Source organism: Jaculus jaculus, chromosome 3 (assembly GCF_020740685.1).
Source record: "Jaculus jaculus isolate mJacJac1 chromosome 3, mJacJac1.mat.Y.cur, whole genome shotgun sequence".
Lineage (NCBI taxonomy): Eukaryota > Metazoa > Chordata > Mammalia > Rodentia > Dipodidae > Jaculus > Jaculus jaculus.
Genome location: NC_059104.1, coordinates 142,265,047 through 142,286,582, shown reverse-complemented (window position 1 = coordinate 142,286,582; position 21,536 = coordinate 142,265,047). Strand labels below are relative to the sequence as shown.

General features: G+C 39.3%; 1 protein-coding gene across 5 annotated transcripts in view; it reads left to right on the top strand.

Annotated features, from left to right (window-relative positions):
* The window catches only part of Chd2 (chromodomain helicase DNA binding protein 2), a 144,620-nt gene that overhangs the window by 56,317 nt on the left and 66,767 nt on the right, over positions 1-21,536 (top strand). For 4 of the 5 annotated variants that reach the window (XM_004658164.2, XM_045144941.1, XM_045144942.1 and 1 more), the window contains 9 exons: positions 2,037-2,177; positions 4,450-4,583; positions 6,496-6,721; positions 7,802-7,902; positions 9,241-9,285; positions 9,630-9,808; positions 13,714-13,838; positions 17,395-17,611; positions 20,481-20,570. In XM_004658164.2, coding sequence (XP_004658221.1) covers positions 2,037-2,177; positions 4,450-4,583; positions 6,496-6,721; positions 7,802-7,902; positions 9,241-9,285; positions 9,630-9,808; positions 13,714-13,838; positions 17,395-17,611; positions 20,481-20,570 — 1,258 coding nt within the window. Of the gene's footprint in view, positions 1-2,036; positions 2,178-4,449; positions 4,584-6,495; positions 6,722-7,801; positions 7,903-9,240; positions 9,286-9,629; positions 9,809-13,713; positions 13,843-17,394; positions 17,612-20,480; positions 20,571-21,536 lie in introns of those variants that run through there. The other variant, XM_045144943.1, reaches the window with a different exon arrangement.

The following is a 21,536-nucleotide window of genomic DNA, read 5'->3' as shown; positions in this document are numbered from 1 at the left end:
AGCTGTTTAGATAGGAGTGAGACCAGGGGTTACCCTCATCCCAGGCACAGGTAGCAACTAACTTTTTTGCCAGATTTCCCGCCTGCCTGCCTGCCTTCCTGCCTTCCTGCCTCCCTGCCTCCCTGCCTCCCTGCCTCCTTGCCTCCCTGCCTCCCTGCCTCCCTGCCTCCCTGCCTCCCTGCCTCCCTGCCTCCCTTCCTCCCTTCCTCCCTGCCTCCCTTCCTCCCTTCCTCCCTTCCTCCCTTCCTCCCTTCCTCCCTTCCTCCCTTCCTCCCTTCCTCCCTTCCTCCCTTCCTCCCTTCCTCCCTTCCTCCCTTCCTCCCTTCCTCCCTTCCTTCCTTCCTTCCTTCCTTCCTTCCTTCCTTCCTTCCTTCCTTCCTTCCTTCCTTCCTTCCTTCTGCTTTTACCTTGAGTTTCTTCTGCTCCTCTTCATTTCAACTCCAAAGCCTCATCATCCACATCCATCTCCTTGGTCTGCTTCTGGTGTTGTTTCAGGAGCTTCTTGAAACATTTATTGCTGACAGGACACCTGCTACCTCTTCTGCAGACCCTGATCTTGAGCCTTGGTTTTTGTTTTCTTTTATTTTGGCAATCCAGTGTGTTTAATTAGAGTTGCTTACAGGTGCATGTCGAGTATGGACAGCTTACTAGTGGCTACAGCACTGAAGAAAATGTTTCTCCCTCCCCTAACAGGACGGAGCTTCATGAACTGTTCCGTCTTCATGACAGAATGTTGATGAGTTCAGTCTGATATTATTCTTCCCCACTTTTGGCAGTGATCCCTGAAACTTGGAAAAGCTGATAGAGATGTCTTATTTAGGTTTGACCCTTCCTTCAACTGTTAGTCTTCCCAGCACTTTTACCAGTTATAAGTCTGCTACCACTGCTGCTCTCTGCAAAAGAAGCTTCTCTGACCAGACCTGTTGGAAGGAAGTGGTAATCTATGGGCATAAGAATATAGTAGATATATCATGTTCATTTAGCAAAACAACAGCAGAAGCTTCCCCAGTAGGGCCATATGACCATCCTAACCATAGGCTTTTGACCAGGTTCATAGAAGTAGATGTGAGTTCTGTCCTGTGGAGTGGGTCTTAAATCTAATCAGAAAGCAGTTAGTTACCTCCATAAGCATCATTCCATTATTGTACCAGTGAGTACATCTTGCCTGGCAAGTCAGGAATGTAGCACCAACAACTACATTGTGTTTCCCCCCAACACCTACATTTTAATAGACTGAAAATTAATAATAGTATTTTATAGCTGAACACTTATTATTTATAGTTTGATAAGATACCACTAAATTTGAATGTTGTTTAAGTGAAATGTTACTCTCTGATAAATTTTGATCTTCTCATTCATAGATGTATATCATAAAGACTTACTCAGTGATGATTGTGTTTTGAAGTTTGTCAAAAATTTTGTGAAAATTTATTTCATCTATATAAGTACTCATATAATGACCACAGTTTTGTGTTTTGATCATCAAAACCTAAAATATTTACTCTGTGGCCATTTATAGAGAACTTAACCCCTGCCCAAGCCTGCAAGGGAAAGTTGTCAGCTGAATTTTATGTTCCATCTGTGTTTAAGCTCTGAGTCTAAAATGTCATTCTAGCTGCGCCTTACAGATTTTTGCATCTAACCCGGTGTGTTGGTCCATGCCTTAATCTGAGGCAGGGTCTCCCTGTAGCCCAGGCTGACCTGGAATTAGTGATATAGTCTCAGTGGCCTCAAACTCTCAGTGATCCTCTTACCCCTGCCTCCTGAGCGCTATGGATTAAAAGTGTACACCACCACAACTGGCTCATGTTGTTTTTTTGAGACAGTTTCATAAAACTGAAAATGGCATTGGACTCCTGATATCCTATATCTCCTCCTCCTGAGTGCTGGAATAATATGTATGTGGTCAACATGCCCAACTCCCCAGAGTGATATCTGCACACGTATTCCCACTGTGGGAAATACTGTTATATAGATTCAATGTAGTTATTAAACGATAGAGTAACAGCTTTGCTGTTTTCTCCCTTTTATTTTAGAATGGTGCCCAAATCTCGAGGTCAAAAGCAACCCAAAACTCAGCGTGGAAAGAGGAAAAAGCAGGAGTCTTCTGATGAAGATGATGATGATGATGAAGCTCCCAAAAGGCAGACTCGGCGAAGAGCTGCTAAAAATGTGAGGTCAGTTGTAAAAATGTGAGGTCAGTTGTGCCCTAGAAGTTTTGATAAAAGTGTGATAGTGGGAGCAGGGGAGATGGCTTAGCTGTGAAAGTGCTTGCTAGCAAAGCCTGATGGCCTGGGTTCGATTCCCCAGTACCCATGTAAATCCAGATAGACAAAGTGGGGCATGCACCTGGAATTTGTTTGCAGTAGCAAGAGGCTCTGGTGCACCCAAGCACACTCTTTCTCTTTGTCTTTCTTTCAAATAAATAAATATATTTTAAAAAATGGGTGCTAATGTAGTTGGTTCAAACTTGGTTATTTTAAGATTATGCATGTGGTAAAAAATCTGTTTGCTAAAGCTGCTTTGAGAAATCTAGTCACTCTTGGAAAAAGAATGAGCCAACTGGAAAAGAAAAGAATTAGCAGTATCTTAGTTTAGTTTTTCTTCTTCTTTCTTTCTTTTTGGTGCATGTATTATGTGTGCATGCTATGCGTGTATGTAGGCTTGAGCATGTACCCAAGGATGTGTGTTGAAGTCAGGACAACTTGCCGATGTTTGTCATTGTCTTCTACCTCCTTAACTTTAAGGCAGGATCTCACGTTGTTCACCCCTGCATTTTTGCCATGCTGGCTGGCCCTTGGGCTTTGGGTATATTTTCTTGCTTCTGCCAGCCTCCCTTTGCAGCTGAAGGTCTGGCTGGGATCACAAATGCCTGCCACAACGATAGATTTTTCACATGGATGCAGGGGTTCTGAACTTGGGTATTTGTGTGTAGCCCATCTCCCCAGCCGTGAATAGCATCTTTCTCTTTTACTTTCTTCCTTCCCTCCCTCCCTTCTCTCTCTCTCTCTCTCTCTCTCTCTTTCTTTCTTTATTTTTGAAATAGCTTATTTGAAACTGCTTCAAGTTCATGTCCTGTCCTAGTGGTAATACCTTCATTTTGGAACATTATTTCAGGAAAATTGCTACATTATAGTTATTTTTTATTTTATTTTTTTTGAGACAGTGTGTCGTCCTAGCCCAATCTAATCTGGAACACACTCTGTAGTTCAGGCTGGTCTCAGACTTACTGCACTTTTACCTCAGTTTCTAAAGTGCTGGAAATACGGGCATGAGCCATCGTTTTTGGCTCTGAATTATTCTTGATTTGTATAGATTTTTTTTTTCCTTAGGATTGCTGTATATGTTAACATTGTAAAATAATTATATCATCCTTTAGTATGTAAACCATACCATTATTATATATACATATATTTATTATTATTATTATTTTGGTCTTTTTTATTTTTTTTATTTTGGTCTTTTGAGGTAGAGTCTCACTCTAATTCAGGCTGACCTGGAATTCACGATGTAGTCTCAGGGTGGCCTTGAACTCAAGGCATCTTCCTACCTTTGCCTCCTGAGTGCTGGGATTAAAGGCATATGCCACCATGCCCAGCTTATTATTATTTTTTAAAAATCTTTTCTGAGGTAGAGTCTTGCTTTAGCCCAGGCTGACTTAGAATTCACTATGTAGTCTCAGGCTAGCCTTGAACTCACAGCAGTCCTCCTACCTCTGCCTTCCCTCTGCTGGGATTAAAGATGTGTGCCACCATGCCCAGCTATTTTATATTTTACTATAAAGAAGCATGTTTGTTAAAATTCTCAGCAGTTTGAATGTTAATGTAAATTAATTTGAATTTCATTTTCTTCTAACTGGAGACAAAGTATAGAATTGAATGCAACATTGAGATATTTAATCTCAATATTATTATCCTTTTGTCGGAAATCCTAGCAGTTTTTCTTTTGTTATGTATATGTGATATTTTCAGTATTAATGACCTGATATTTACAGTTTTTTCTTTTTTTTTTTCCTTTTTTTTTTGGTGCTTCTTTTGTCTTTCGAAGTACGGTGTCATTCTAGCTCGGGCTGACCTGGAATTCACTGTGTATTCTCAGGGTGGCCTCGAACTCACTGTGATCCTCCTACCTCTGCCTCCTGAGTGCTAGGGTTAAAGGTGTGTGCCACCATGCCTGGCTTCTTAAAGTCATTTCTATTTCTTACTTACACAGATCAGTAAAAGTATACTATGTGTTTTGAAGTATGCATTACCTTGCTGTCATCTGGGAGTGTGCATCAGTGCTTGAAGCAGGAAAGAAGTGAGCACTGAGCGCACCGAGAGGCAGATCTGTAGACCAGTGTATTGGATCCCAAAGAGTATGGTAGCTCTTTATTCAGCCGACGCCATGTGTGGTGATGGTTAATTTAAGGAGAAATTTCTCATTCATTCAACATTATTTCTCATGCAGTTATAAAGAAGATGATGACTTTGAGACAGACTCAGATGATCTCATTGAAATGACCGGAGAAGGAATGGATGAACAGCAAGATAATAGTGAAACTATTGAAAAGGTCTTAGATTCAAGACTGGGGAAGAAAGGAGGTTTGTGTCTTTGGGAAGCAAATAACATTGTTTTATTTTATTTTATTTTATTTTATTTTATTTTATTTATTTATTTATTTATTTGCTTTTTATAGATAGGGTTTCATGTAGCTCAGGCTGGCTTTGAACTTATGTAGCTGAGGATGACCTTGAACTTCTGATTCTCCTGCTTCTACTTCCCATGTTATAGGATTATACCCAGTTTATGTGGTATTGTGGTTTGCTAGGCAGAGACACTACCAATGGACCTGCATTCTAAACCCCAAAATTATTTTTTTATATTTGTTCATCAAGGCCTGTATTTTATGTATTCTAATTGATGTGGTGGATTTTAGTCCACATTTAACATTTCTTGTGTCATGTGGAAGTGTCCTGAGCTGAGAACAAAGGAATGTACCCAGTACATTATATTTTAAACTAAGCTAGTAACCATGAATGTTGTTGTATAAAGCGATAATGATTCCTAACATTAAGCAAATCTATATGTATTTAGTTTTTCTGAATCTCCTTATAAAATGATTGACAGACATATTTGGGTCATAGTCAATGTCTTAGAAAATCTATTTGAGATATAACTTAAGTTGCTTTGAAGTGATCTTTCCATGAAAAAAAAAGTCAATATGAAATTTGGCTTGTTATGGAGATGGCTTGGGCTGACCTGAAAGTTGCTATCTAGCCCAAGTCTCCCCTCTTCCTATTTTGTCTTCAGTCAAGGTTAAGGGAATTAACAATGCTTTGGGAAGGCAGGTAAGTGAAGGGGGTGGTGGTGGTGGTTAATTTCTTACTTAATCTTAGAGAAATTTGCTTTAAATGTTCTGCTCCAAGTTTATTATGTTTGGCCAAAAAACTTATTTTACCTGCATGTTTTGGGATATGTTTTTTAAAAGTAAAATAGGATTGTAATTTTGAAATTATTAAGGCCATTCTATGTTGTATGTTTCTGCTTATTTTAAGTTACACATATTTGATAGCTCATTCAAAAAGAGACTCTTGCAGGCTGGAGGGATGCTTTAGCTGTTAAGGTGTTTGCCTGCAAAGCCAAAGGATTCAGGTTCAATTCCCCAGGACCCATGTTAGCCAGATGCACAAGGGGGCGCAAGTGTCTGGAGTTCGTTTACAGTGGCTGGAGGCCCTGGCATGCCCTTTCTCTCTCTCTATTAAGCAAATAAACAAATAAAAATAAAATATTAAAATAGATTATATTGTGTTGGAGAGATGGCCTAGCAGTTGAGGTGCCTGTGTGGGAAGCCCAAGGACCCAGGTTTGATTGTCCAGTACCCACTTAAGCCAGACATACAAGTTGACCCATGTGTCTGGAGTTTGTTTGCAGTGGCTAGAGGCCTTGGCTCACCTGTTCTTTCACTCTCTCATCTGCCTCTCTCTCAAATAAAATAAATATATTTCTTTTTAAAAGACTCCTTTTTTGATACATTTAAAAATATTTATTTATTTGAGAAAGAGGCATATATAGAGAATGGGCATGCCAAGTCCTCTAACCACTGCAAACAAACTCCAGACACATGTGCCACCTTGTGTATCTGACTTTACATGGGTACTGGGGAATCGAATCTGGGTCCTTTGGCTTTGTAGGCAAGTGCCTTAACCACTAAGCCATCTCTCCAGCCCTTATTTATTTATTTGAGAGAGAAAGAGATAGAGAGAAAGAGAAAAGGACAGATGGACATGCCAGGAGCTCACTGCAGATAACCTCCAGACACATGGGCCACCTTGTGCATTTGCCTTATGTGGGTACTGGGGAATCAAACCTGGGTCCTTAGGGTTCACAGGCAAGTACCTTGACTGCTAAGCCATCTCTCCAGCCTTACAGAAGAGACTTTATGGACAGTTATTAATTGGGAAGCTTTTCATTGTTTCCTTATACTCTTTAAAGTTTACCCCAACCTTTTTGCAGCCACTGGAGCTTCTACTACTGTATATGCTGTTGAAGCGAATGGAGACCCTAGTGGTGACTTTGATGCTGAGAAGGATGAAGGCGAAGACCAGTACCTCATCAAGTGGAAGGGTTGGTCTTATATCCACAGCACATGGGAAAGTGAAGAGTCCTTACAGCAACAGAAAGTGAAGGGCCTAAAAAAACTAGAGAACTTCAAGAAGAAAGAGGATGAAATCAAACAATGGTACATTGTCCATTACAGGCTAAAGAGCTGTTTCCAGCTTAGGGAAATACATATATTCAAAGTGAAAATAATAATTCAAGGGCTTTGCTATCTGAGATTCTAGACTTTTATTCATTTTGTCCTTTTTTAAAAAATAACTTTTTTGACAATTTCACCCATGTATATAATATATTTTGATCATATTCATCCCCCTTACTCTCTTTTTATCTTCTTCCCATTCCCACTAACCCTTCTAGTTAATCTCCTTCTTTTACTTTTTGTTTTTCTCTGGAAAGTGGTTGAGCAAATGCCAAATCTCTTCTGCCAGGTTACAGTCTCCCTGAATTTCAGATTTTTGAATATCTGAATATAGAGCTATTTATAACTCTGTTTTATCAATTGTGACCTGATAACTACATATTTTCTACACAGCTACTAAGTTTTCAGATTTAGTGTTTTTTTTTTTTTCTTTTTTTTTCTCCCTCCTCCATATAGAGTCTTGATCTAGCCCAGAGTTACCTGGAATTCACTATGTACTCTCAGGTTGGCCTTGAACTCACAGTGATCTCCTCCCTCACCCTCCTGAGTGTTGGAATTAAAGGGTAGGGTGACTTACATGTGAAAGCTAGTATTCTAGACCTCTGGGTTATGATACACTTAGAAGAAATCTTGGTTCACACAGCTTGCAAACATGTGAAAGTATTTTTTAAAAATAAACATCATGTGGGCTGGAGTGATGGCTTAGTGGTTAAGGTGCTTGCTTGTAAAGCCTAAGGACTCAGGTTCAATTCCCTAGTACCCACCTAAGCCAGATGCATAAGGTGGCGCATACATCTGTAGTTTGTTTGCAGTGGCTAGAGGCCCTGGTGCACCCATTCTCTCTATCTTCCTCTTTTTCTCTCTAACACTTTCTTTCAAATAAATGAATAAAAATAAATTAATTAAAAAACCATCATAGGTACTAGTACAGATCACTAAAGGGACAGCTAGATATCAATATATTTCTTTTCTTTTTTTAACTTGATTTCTTTTGCTCTGATATACATGTATTGATCTTCCAAATATAACTGTTACATATACTTCTTTTGGTTTTCTGTCTAGGTTAGGGAAGGTTTCTCCTGAAGATGTTGAATATTTCAATTGCCAACAGGAGCTAGCATCAGAATTGAATAAACAGTACCAGATAGTAGAAAGAGTCATAGGTAAGTTCATGGAAACTTAATGTTAGTCATGTTTAAACTTGAATAATGACCTTTGGGTTTAGGATATATAAAAAATGTTTTTTTAAAAAAAGAAGTAAAAGGAACAAAGTGAGCTTAGCATGGTGGCGCATACCTTTAATCCCAGCACTTTGGGGCTGGGGGGGGGGGGTGGAGGTTGCCGAGGTAGGAGGATCACTGTGAGTTTGAGGCCACCTTGAGACTACATAGTGAATTTCCAGGTCAGCCTGGCCTAGAGTGGAACCCTACCTCAAAAAGCCAAAAAAAAAGGGAAGAAGTGCCTTTTGTAGGTTTACCTTGGAAACTGGACAGAGGCCTATGTTTATTGTGAAGGAAAAGCTAAACAAGCTTTTCTCATAAATATGGGTGTGGAAGGAGAGATACAGAGGTGCCAAGGGTGTTTGATATGTTAGAGAATAGAGAGTAAAGGAGTGAAGGGGGCAACTGAGTTTTGAAGTTCAGATCAAGTGCTTAGTTCCTTCTTTGTAAGTTTGATTTACTTTTTAGTCATCTAAGAGAATATTTTGTAAAAAAATATGTTATCTCCAAGCAAGGGAGAGAGAGAAAGAGAAAAAGAAAGAATATAGGTATACCAAGGCCACTTGCCACTGTAAATGAACTCCAGATGCATGCAAAACTTTGCATTTTATTTTATGCGGGTCCTGGAGAATTGAACCTAGGCCTTCAGGCTTTGTAAGTGAGTACCTTTCACCACTGAGCCATTTCTCCAGCATAAGAGGAGAGTATTTTTGAAAGCTAGAACATTTGAGCTATAATTTAGAACATTTATTCTGGGCTAGAAATTTACATTTGGTATTTATCTGTATAGATATAGCGTAGAATTTACTGAGATCATAGGCTGTATGTTGTGAGTAGAGAAAGTTTGACAGAACTTTCCTGCCTTGGGAAGTCTTAAGAAACAAATACAGGAAATAATGGTGAGCCAGTGATAGAAGAGGTGAGCTTGGAGAGGTTGTTGTAGTAGAAGCAGGTTGTTCATGAGGTTGCAGTTGATGAAATATTTATCAAGGATGGTGAGGACTGGAACTTGATCCCTGAATGTGGGAATAGGTTTGGCCTCAGTGAAGTGGATCCTTGAGATGGTGGCAGTGCAGGCAAAAACAAATGAGACAGTTCTGAGTATAAACAATTTAGTAGATTTTTAAAAAGGAAAAGAAATAGCTGATAGATAGGCTGAGAGGGAGGTGAGAATCGGATCTTAAAACTTATGAAATAATAGAATCTTCTTGTTCATAAAAACTTCCTCTCACCTCTTCTTGGGGTAGTCATAACTTCTCTATCTTATTTTGTATTTTTTAGCTATGAAGACAAGTAAATCTACATTAGGTCAAACAGATTTTCCAGGTAAGTAAGAGATCTTTTTTAATTAAGATAGGTTCTTACTCTAGCCCAGTCTCTCACTCTAGCCCAGGCTGACCTAGAACTCACTCTGTATTCCAGGCTGGCCTTGAGTTCATATTGATCATCTTACCTCAGCCTCCTAAATGCTAGGGTTACAGGAATGAGTTATCGTGCCCAGCTGACATCTTTTTTTTTTTTTATTATAAATATTGTTTAGCTTTTAAGACCTGTTTTCCATATTACTTAGACTGTTGCCATATGATGTTCATTAGCTATGCATTAAAATAGAATGTTACTCCCTACTTTTTATTGATAATGTTAATTGTAAGTTTTTATATGTGAACTAGCTCACAGTCGGAAACCAGCAACTTCAAATGAGCCTGAATATCTGTGCAAATGGATGGGACTACCCTATTCAGAATGCAGCTGGGAAGATGAAGCCCTGATTGGAAAGAAATTCCAGAATTGTATTGATGGTTTCAATAGTCGGAACAACTCAAAAACTATCCCAACAAGAGAATGCAAGGTTGGATGATTATTGGTTTATGGATTTTCAGGGGAAAGGTGTACTGACTTGAAGGGTTAGTCACATAGATATTTATCTTTTTTTTAAATGCATGCATGCATGCATGCATGTGTGCGTGTGTATGTGTGTACATATGTTTATTCCTTTTTGTGTCCACATCTTTTTTTTTTCTTTTTTTGTTTTTTTGAGGTAGGGTCTCTCTCTAGCCCAGGCTGACCTGGAATTCGCTAAGTAGTCTTAGGTTGACCTCTAACACTTGGTGATCCTCCTACTTCTGCCTCCTGAGTGCTGGGATTAAAAGTGTACACCACCACTCCCTGCTTGTATCCACATCTTTAGAAACAAGTGTTAAAAGAGTAAATGATGGTTCCCATTTGGACATGAAAGATAATGACTTTAAATAAAAGTAATTATGTATATTGGGGAGATAGCTCCACAGTTCAAGGTTCTTGCTTGCAAAGCCTGTTGACCTGGGTTGATTCCCCAGTGTCTGCATAAAACCAGATACACAAAATGGTGTATCTGCAGTTCATTTGGAGTGCAAGAGGCCCTGACACAATCTCTTTGTATCTATTTGTCTCTTTTTTCCTTGCAAATTAGTAAATAAATAAAAGTATTTTATTTTATTATTTTATATATTTTGAGGTAGGCTCTCATCCTAGTGCAGACTGACCTGGCAGTCATTCTGTAATCTTAGGCTGGCCTGAACTCACAGTGCTCCTCCTGCCTCTCTGCCTCCCAAGTGCTGGGATTAAAGGCTTGTACCACCACACCCAGTTGAAGGAGTTTTGAGAAGAAATTTATGCTTAATCTGCCTCTGGCCTTTGACACATGGATTGGTGCTTGATAAGGATTGACCTATATTGCAGTTACCTTTTCCTTACTGGGATAATGCAACCCACTAAAAGCAGTTGATGGGAGGAAAGTCTTTTTAGTTTGACTTACAGTCTCATGGGGAAGCTTCATGATGACAGGAAAAGCAAGACATGAGCAGAGGCTGGGTATCATTTCTGCCTCAGCTCCAGCTGGTGGACAACTGGAGAGTGAGCTGATCTCTGACAAGGGCAAGCTAGCTGTAACACCCACAGGCCTACTCCCAACAACACAGCTCTTCCAGCTGAGCAACAAGTATACAAAACACATGAGTTTATGGGGGACATCTGATTCAAACCACGACAGACTACTGTGAAAGAAAGGTATCAAGAGAAAGTGTTTTGTAGTAGAGAATAGCCAGACCCCAGGGCTAGAAGGAGAGTTGGGGTGAGTGCATTTCCTTCCAGGCTTGTGTCCTGTCTGTGTTGAAGGAAGGGCATTTTGACTTTACTCTGCAGCTGCTATCGGCACTCTTGAGTAGAGGAGCAGAGTAGGAAACACATTTTATTTAGAAACTTCATGTAATTGCGGTGTGTAGGACACGAGTAGAGCCAGAAGATCCAGCAATAAGATTAGATAGAAATTAATGAAAAATGAATGAAGGGATATTAGCTGTGGCATGAAAGGGTGGGAGCAATATGGGGATGAAAGAGAGGAGTCAGAATTCATTTCGTTGTTAGATCCCCTCCCATGAAAGAACTGAAGTTATCAATACTCAATATTGTTAGGATGATATTTCTCAACATAGGATTGTAGCAGTTACCACCTCATTACTGGGACAAAATACCAGATCCAAAGCAGCGAATAAGAGGAGAACTTGAAATCATTTCAGTCTTTGAGTTTTGAGGGTAAGTTACATCATGGAGAAGGCAAAACCGAGTAGGCAGCAGGGTGTCTGAGTGAGCTAGCTTCCAACGCCCAGTAGGGCTGGACCTCAGAGCCCATCCCCTCCTCCAGCAAGGCTCCACCAACTGGGGACTAAAAAGAAGGGGTTTAATCACAAAGATTTGGAGGCTATGGGGAACATTTTACCACCACAGGGAGCCAAGGAAATGAACCCTGGAAAAGGATTTTTTTTTTTCCTCCCCCGAGGTAGGGTCTTGCTCTAGCCCAGGCTGACCTGGAATTAACTATTTAGTCTCAGGGTGGCCTCGAACTCTGGGCAGCCATTCTACCTCTGCCTCCCATGTGCTGGGATTAAAGGCATGTTCCACTATGCCTGGCCAAAAAAAAAAAAAAAGTCTTTTGAGGCAAAGTGTCTTATTGTAGTCCAGGCTGACCTGGAATTTATCCTGTAGTCCAGGCTGGTCTCATATACTCACAATGATCTGCCTACCTCATTACACATATGGCTAGATTTTAAAAGTCATGAGTATAGAAATTTGAATAACTTTTTATCCTTTGCTTCCCAAAATAATTTTGCCACAGAATCCACATTTTGGGTAAATAGTAATGGACTTGGTCTTGTTTAAAATACAGCTCTTTTTTAAAAAAATATTTTATTTGTTTATTTGAGAGAGAAAGAGGCAGATAGAGAGAGGGAGAGCAAGAGAGAGAAAATAGGTACACCTGGACCTCTAGCCACTGCAACCACCATGTGCATCTGGGTTACATGGGTCCTGGGGAATCAAACTTGGGTGCTTTGACTTCACAGGCAAGCAGTTTAACCACTAAACCATCTCTCCAGCCCTAAAATACAATCCTTCAGTGGGGTGTGGTGCATGCCTTTAATCCCACCACTTGGGAGGCAGAGGTAGGAGGATTGTGTGAGTTCAAGGGCACCCTCAGACCACATAGTGAATTCCAGGTCAGCCTGGGCTAGAGTGAAACCCTACCTTGGGGAAAAAAAAATACAATTCTTGTATCAGACCGCTTTAGGTTCACTGAGATGAACTTCCAGACCAGGCACAGTTATGGAGAAAGGGATTTATTGAAGCTCACAGATCCAGGGGAAGTTCCATAATGGCAGAAGAAGGGCCTGCTTTCACAGGACCAAACACAGAGAGAGGAGCATAAGTCTAAAAGCCAAAAGCCACACAGCACACTTTGCATAGCTTTACATTGTCTCAAACCCACCACCACACCTTAAGATTCACCCAGTGACTCCACCTCCAGCCAGGTGGCTGCAGATGCAAACTATAAACTATAAAACATTGCATCTGTTGGGGGCCATCTATTAAAACTACAAATTCTTCAAACCTTTGGTGGTTAAAACAGCAACTTTTCCTTCAGTAAACCAAAGCCACATAATTGGGAGCTTAAAGTAGGTAGACTTCTTATCAGTTTTCAAATCCTATTATGGTAGTTTAGCATGAATTCATTATCCTTAAACATGTTAGACTTTTCCAGAGGCATTATTTTGTACATAAAGATAATTCTATTTGGGAAAATTGGGTTACACACTAAAGTTCATATAAAAATAAAGGGCTAATGTATTTATATTTTACTTTTATTTAATTATTTGAGAGAGAGATACAGAAATAGAGAGAGAGAGATACAGAAATAGAGAGAGAGAATGGGTGTGCCAGGGCCTCCAGGCATTGTAAACAAATTCCAGATGTATTTACCCCCTTGTGCATCTGGCTTAAGTGGGTCCTGGGGAATGGAACCTGGGTCCTTTGGCTTTGCAGGCTTGTACCTTAACTGCTAAGGCAACTCTCCAGCCCTATTATTTTGGTTTTTGAAGTAAGGTTTTGCTCCAGGCTTTTTCAGGCTGACCTGGAATTCCCTATGTTGTCTCAGACTAGCCTCGAACTCACAGCAGTTTTCTTACTTCTGCCTCCCAACTGCTGGGATTAAAGGCATGCACCACCATGCCCGGTTTGATGTTCACAAATTTATTTCAGAAAAAGAGCAAGTTAACTAAATTCAGAATGAATTCTGGGAACATACTTTACCAGACAAAGGGTAGTTGGTGAGTGAAATTAAAATGTTTGTGGTTTGCTATAGAGTACCTAAACTGTGACTGACAATTTAAGAACAGGGAGAAAATTTTCTCAGACCTGGGCTTTTTGATAACTTTTGTTTATTAGGCGCTGAAGCAGAGACCACGATTTGTAGCTTTAAAGAAACAGCCAGCATATTTAGGAGGGGACAATCTGGAGCTCCGAGATTATCAGCTAGAAGGTCTCAACTGGCTTGCGCATTCCTGGTGCAAGTAAGTAGCAAATCTGTTTGAAATTTTCTGTAATGTTTTTGGCTCATTATTCTAATTACTGAGTGCTGGGTACCCATGAATTTAACAGTGATTAAAGACATATCACTTCTTTGTCCTTATGTGATATATAATGTGAGAAATACTTTTAATTAATGTGTGTCTACACATTATTTTCCTCACATATAAATTCTTAATTTTTCTTTTTGTTTTGAGGCAGGGTTTCACCTTAGCCCAGTATGACATAGAAATCAGTTACAAGAATCCTACTATCTCAGCTTCCCATGTGCTGGGTTTATAGATGTTGGCCACCATGTCTGACTTAATCTCTTAATTTCTGTATTGCTATATATAGATCTTACATAGATTTATATATAGATTTATTATTTCAAAATTTGCCTACAGCTTGAAAATAAAAACTTGTAAAATCAGGGCTGGAGAGATGGCTTAGTGTTTAAAAACACTTGCTTGCAAAGCCTGACAGCCCAGGTTCAATTCCCAAGTACCCACATAAAGCCAGATGCATAAAGTAGCCATCTGAAGTTTGTTTGCAATGGCAAGAGGCCCTGCCATGTTCATTCCTTTTTCTGTTTCATTCCCTCTCTCTGCTTGTAAATAAATAAGTAAACAAATATAAAATATAAAACCACAACAAAAAATCCATTCAAATTCACCTTCATTGCTGGGAAAATGGTATCTGGATATGGACACACTTACAATGGCTGTTTTCCAAGTGAGCCTCTTACGCCACTTGTGGCCTTGTAAATCCAAGAGAAAGAATGAGATGCTTTAAACTTCAGTGTGATAACTGAGGTTGTGGGTCTCCTAACCACTAACCATTCTAGCTGCTTGAGAAAAGTTTTCCTTTCAAAGAATAGTACATCCTGATCCTTCTAAAGTGTTGTTAAAAACCTAGGTAGGTCTAGGGTTGGCAGATGGCTTAGTGGTTAAGGTACTTGCCTGCAAAGCGTAAGGACACAGGTTCACTTCCCCAGTACCCACGTAAGTCAGATGCACAAGGTGGAGCATGCATCTGGATTTTATGTGCAGTGGCTAGAGGCCCTGGTGCGCCCTTTCTCTCTATCTGCCTTTCTCTCTCAAATAAATAAATAAATAAAAACTATTAAAAAAAAAAAAAGAAAAAACCTAGGTCCATTTTGGAGAGGTTGTATAAGCTAATCTTTTTCTTTTATAATTTAGGGTTCTTAGAACCAATGATGCCATGTGCCTTGTTTAAGCTTGCACAGTATTTTTTTTTTTTTTGTACAGCCATTCTTCACCATTTTAAAAACTATTAAAGTGAAGAAATAAATATCAAATGTGGGCCCCTGCTACCACTCTTACATTGAGTAATGCCCTATTTTGGTCTTATGTTAGAAACAGGTGAATTAAAAGAAAAAATAATACCGGGCATAGTGGCGCACACCTTCAATCCCAGCACTTGGGAGGCAGAAGTAGGAGGATTGCCATGAGTTCGAGGCCACCCTGAGACTCCATAGTGAATTCCAGGTCAGCCTGGGCTAGAGTAAGACCCTACTTCGAAAAACCAAAAAAAAAAGAGGTGAATTAATTCAGAACTACTTTTGTATATGTTAACAGTGGCTGTTTCTTAGAAGAAATAGGACAGAAACTTATTTACTTAATATTATGAATATGCAGGGGAAATGATGGAAAGTTACCCAAGAGTGTATTGTATCTGAACTGTATGAAAAGTCACATGTCTGTGAGATTACAAAGGTGTAACAGTATGCTTCATCAGTCCTTGTCCAGTATGATCTACTCCATTCTTTTTCCACTTTTGCTTTAAAACTCATTTCTGTGACTATGGTGTGCTTTCATTTTATTTATTTGTTTTTTGAGGTAAGGTCTCATTCTAACCCTGGATGAGCTGAAACTCACTTTATACCTTGAACTGGCCTTGAACTCACTATGATCCTTCTACCTCAGCTTCTATTATGCTGAGACTAATGGCATGAGCCACCACACCAAGCTTCCACAGTGTACTGTGAATAAAATTTTTATCAGTTGGTAAATTAATATCTTGTAAATTGCATTTTACTTGCAGTCTTCTTTGGTTTACTGGTGAAGCATATATGTGTATAACCCATCAGTGTGATTTATTTGGTATGGATTTTTCTTTTTATTGACATGTATCTGGTTGTTTTTTTTTTTTTTTTTTTTTTTTAAGATAGGGTCTTCTAACTCACACTATGTAGTCTCAGGGTGGCCTCAGTCTCACAGGGTCCTCCTACCTCTGCCTCCTGCGTGTTGGGATTAAAGGCCTGTAACACAATGTCTGGAGACATGTATCTTGAGTAACTTGAGCATAGTGAAGAGGATGAGGGGCTGGCCTGCCTGGGGCCTTAGCTTCTCTAATGGCACCAAAGCAAGAAAGGAAATATCCCAGTGTCTGTGCCAAACTCCGCTTACAAATGCATGACAGCAGTAGAGTGAAGACCTCCCTAGAGCTCCATTTGAAGAGGGTCTGTCTGTTGGTGCCTGCCTGCCTTGGCCATACCTCTTCTGCCAAATAGGGGTGTGCTGAAGTTTCTTTCACCTGAAGAAATGTGATAAGCCAGTGTACAGTTCAATCTTCAGGTCTGCTTCTAAAGAAACCATTCAGAGAAGTCAAGAAAGGCAGAGTGACATGGGTCCCTTGTCAAGCCAGGCTGGGCAAAGGTCTCCTAGAAGTACTGGGTCAACATTCTTCATCCCCCCTTTATCACACTCTGAAGGCCGGGCAGGAAATAATGCTCCTTAGCACATGGAAGGGAGAGAGGTAGACTGAGTGCAAGTTTGAGATCAGATGTCTCATAAAACAAGAATCACTTAGAAATCAAAACCTGAATCCTATGTCCTTTCCTAGATATTCTCACTTAGAAGGTTCAGGGTGAGATCCAAAAAAATATCTACAGCTTACCTTTTCTATAGACCTTGGTGTATTTAAAGTACCCTTTTTGCCTAGCACATGCCAGGTTCCTTTCTGAACACTACCAACGAACAAAACCAAAGCTCCACCCTTTCCCCTTGCAACATGTAGATCTAAGAGAATAGTATATATATATGGGTAAATGATCTAGTTGCATGAAGTGGAATTGGCACAGTACCTTGAGCATGCTGTAGTGTTCACAAGTAGTGGTGTTAGCTAATCTGTTTGTGTTTTTGTATGGTGGAAGCCATGTACATGCTCGTGCACCTATAACACCTGCCTTCTTTGTTCTAAAGGATATCCTCTGGAATAAATGATTATGGGACCTACCCTTGATCTTAGCCAAAAGGATGAGAAGTGATAATTCTGTGGCCTAAATGTAAGATAAGAGCATAGTTGGAAGAGATCCTTTTAATCCAAATCTTGAATTTACTTAGGTGATCTGTTCTGCTTTTTTTTGGCTTCTGTTTTCTTCTTTAGGTAGCAGGCTTCAGTCATGGCCAGTAATGAGAAATTGAGGCGTCACAACTGCTGTCTTTTTTGCTATCAGTGTGAAACATTGGTGTTAGTGCACATGCTCTCTTAGGTGAACTAACGACTGCTTTGTTTTTACTTTTTTTCTTATTGCAGAAGTAACAGTGTAATCCTTGCTGATGAAATGGGCCTAGGAAAAACCATCCAGACCATATCATTCCTCTCCTACTTGTTCCATCAACACCAGCTGTATGGACCCTTTCTTATAGTCGTCCCTTTATCCACTCTCACTTCATGGCAGAGGGAGTTTGAAGTCTGGGCACCAGAGATTAATGTAGTGGTTTACATAGGTGACCTGATGAGCAGAAATACGGTGTGTAAACAAAAAGAATTGGGGTGGAATATGAGTTTAAAATATATTTTAGAAATATAACTTAAAGCACTTTATGGAATTATTAGTAAAGTCTTGTTGAAATTATTATTCAGACACTGTGCTGTGTCCACCGTTTTATGTACAACAAAAATGCAACTGAAAACCAGATATGATGGTGCATGCTTCTAATGGGAGGCACAAGTAGGAGGATCCCTGTGAATTCAAGGCCAGCCTAGGAGTACAGAGTGAGTTCCAGATCACCCTGGGCTAGAGTAAGACCTTAACTTGAAAAGAAACAAAACAACAAAATGCATCTGACATACTCTTTAAAATGTACAGTTACCAAAACAACAGCAATAAGTACATGCATAGGAATCTCTTAACTCGTTATAATTTTCTTCTCCCTAGCCTCCCTTCCCTCCTCCATTTTTCTTTCTTTCCTTTGTCCCCTTCTTCCCTCTTTCCATCAGGGTCTTGCTATGTAGCTGAGGCTAACCTCATTTATGACGATCAATCTGCCTCAGTCTCCTCAGTGCTGGGATTATAGGCTTGTGTTACCTTGGTCTTTTTATTTTTAAGACTGAGAAAAATAAAAATAATAAAAGGAAAATAACACATTTCAGAACTCCAGAAATGAAAATTATGTGAACATTTACTTTGGCATCATGAGTTCAGCATTTATTTTATTTTATTTTTTGACAACTCTTTTCTTTTATTTTTATTTTTATTTTTATTTATTTTTATTTATTTTAATTTTTATTAATATTTTCCATGATTATAAAATATATCCCATGGTAATTCCCTCAACTCTTTTCTTGATAGTGACTAAAAGTTTTTGAAGTACCTATAATGGCCAGTCCTTGTGTAGCATGCATTTTATGTATACTACCTGTAATCTTTATGATAGCCCTGAGCGTTGATGCTAGTCTTTCCGCCTGATGGATGAAGATACCAACTCCTAGAGTTTCCAGCCCTTGTCCTTAGATCAAGTAGGATACACGCAGCAGAACAGGAGTTGGAGTTGACAACACAAGTATACCTGGTCCCTGAACTTTGCTCTTTCTCCACTTTATGCTAGTTTGTCCCTTCAGGGTTGATTGTAGTAAGAGCTAGCCCCCAAGAATCTTCAGACATTTTAGTACATGCTATGAAGGACTCAAATTCATCCTTATTACATACTGTCATTAAAATAAACTGACTTGGGTTGTAGATATAGCTCAGTGATAGAGCCCTTGCCTGGCATGTGCTTGAGGCCCTGAGTTAATCACCAACATTACAAATAAATTTAAAAAATTGTCTAACTTACAAACTATAGTAGATTTCATTGTCTTTGGTGGTTTTTTTTTTTCTTTTGTTTTTTTCCAAGGCAGGGTATTGTAGTTCAGGCTGACCTGGACTTCACTGTGTAGTCTCTCAAGGTAGCTTCGAACTCATGCCAATTCTCCTCCCTCTGCCTCCTCAGTGCTGGGATTAAAGGCATGTGCCACCACACCTGGCTTGATGAAAATAATGATTGTTGTCTTTTTTTTTTTATGTGCCACTTTGAACATCTGGTTGGGAAATCAAACCTAGGTCCTTTGGCTTTGCAGGCAAATGCCATAACCATTAAGCCATCTCTCCAGTCCTCATTGTTCTAGTTTTGACTGAACTATAAGTAGTTGTTACTTTCACTCATTTATTTGTTAAGCCATTATCAGAGAATTTAAAAAAGAACTTACTTAATAGATTATGTAAAGTTGCTTTAAGCATTTCTCCCAAAGTGGAAAGTAAGCAAAGTAAATTGAAAATTTGTTGAGTAATCAAGGTTTCTTGGTAGTGCCCAGTGTCTTTTTCTTTAGTCTCCCTATTTGATGGTCATCACCTGCAAGTACTCAACCATCCTGATTTCTGTTTTCAAACTTAAGCTGTAAGAACTTTGATATTAACCATTGTGTTTACTGAGTCATATTTAGCATGGATACATATTTTTTCCATTTCTTTACATTCACAGCACTAAAAAAAAATATTTATTTATTTATTTATTTGAGAGAGAGGTGGGGGGAGTGAATGGATGTGCCATGGCCTCCAGCCACTGCAAACAAACTCCAGATGCATGTGCCCCTTGTGCATCTGGCGTACCTGGGTCCTGGGGAATCAAACCTGGGTCCTTTGGCTATGCAGGAAGTGCCTTAAATGCTAAGCCATCTCTCCAGCCCTCACAGTATTTTTAATTTATATTACATTTTATTTTACCCTATAAGCTTTCCTTTTCTTTTTTTTTTTTTTTGCCTGCTCTGATTAATGAAATTTCAGAATGAGTCAGAGGTTAGAATTTGTTTAAATCCTAATAAAAATATTGCCCCACTCAAAAAATAATAGAAATTTCATTTCCTTAAGAAAATTCTATGAATCTGGGAGAGCCCTCCTTAGTTCAAATCCCTAAGGCTTCATTGTTGATAAACACATATTTCTAGTCAAATCTCTGTCAGTGCTCAATTTATTTGAGTTGTGATCATTAAGTTTTGCTTAGTGATCCAAATTTTAATTCTAGCACTTACTGCTCATAGTTGGGTAAATTAATTTCAGAATGTGTAGGTTCTTCATTAATTTTATTGTCCCCAAATTTGGGTCTCATTCTAGCCCAGCCTGACCTGGGACTCACTCTGTAGTCTCAGGCTGGCCTTGAACCCACCATGATCCTCCTACCTGTCCGCCGAGTGCTGGGATTAAAGGTGTGCACCACAATGTCTGGCAAATATGTTTTTTTGGTTCTTTTATTCATTAAACTTTGATCTGATGTACCTTTTAATATGACTTGATTTTGTTGTATTTGTTTGATATAAAAATCAAAAGTATAAATTATCTTAATTACCATTTTTTTCTCTTATAGATAAGGGAATATGAATGGATTCATTCTCAAACTAAAAGGCTGAAGTTCAATGCACTTATAACAACATATGAAATCCTCTTAAAAGATAAGGTATGTAAATGGTAACAAAAATAAAGCCCAAATAGTGGGGCCTGTTCTTCCCACTTGTCATATTATTTTTCTTGCTTTGTTAAAAAAATTTGTTCAAAACACAAATTCTTCAATGAATATTAAGATTGTAAGTAGAAGCCGGATGTGGTCGCGCACACCTTTAATCCCAGCACTCGGGAGGCAGAGGTAGGAGGATCACCATGAGTTTGAGGCCACTCTGAGACTACATAGTGAATTCCAGGTCAGCCTGGGCTACAGTGAGACCCTACCTCGAAAAACAAAACAAACAAAGATTGTAAATAGAGAGCCAGGTATAGTGGTACACGCTTTTAATCTCAGTACTTGGGAAGCAGAGGTAGGAGGATCATCATGCGTTTGAGGCTATCTGAGACCATATAGCGATTTCCAGGTCAGCCTGCACTTGAGTGAGACCCTACCTTGAAAAACCAAAAAGACTTTAAGTAGAAAACCAAACTTTACATTTGAATGTAACCTAAGAAGTTTGTATAGTCCTATGGAATCAGGAAAAAGTGTGGAGGCTATGCTGAGAATATAGTAGTCAGTTAGTGGAAAGTATCTTGAATGTCACCTGGAGTGTTTCCCATTGTGTTATTGTTGAGGCATTTTTCTAGGACAGTTAATGTGATTGGTCTTGGAAAAATTGAGCTCTTTAAAATAGATTTATTTATTTTTATTTATTTATTTTGAGGGGGAAAAGTGTGTGTGTGTGTGGGGGGGAGAATGGGCATGCCAGGGCACCCAGCCATTGTAAATGAACTCCAAATGTATGTGCCGCATTGTGCATCTGGCTTACATAGGTATTGGGGATGCAAACCTGGGTCCTTGTTTCACAGGCAAGTGCCTTAACCATTAAGCCATCTCTCCAGCCCTGATTTATTTATTTACAAGCAGAGAGAGCCACAGAAGAAAGAGAGAGAGAATGAGAATGGGCAAGCCAAGGCATTT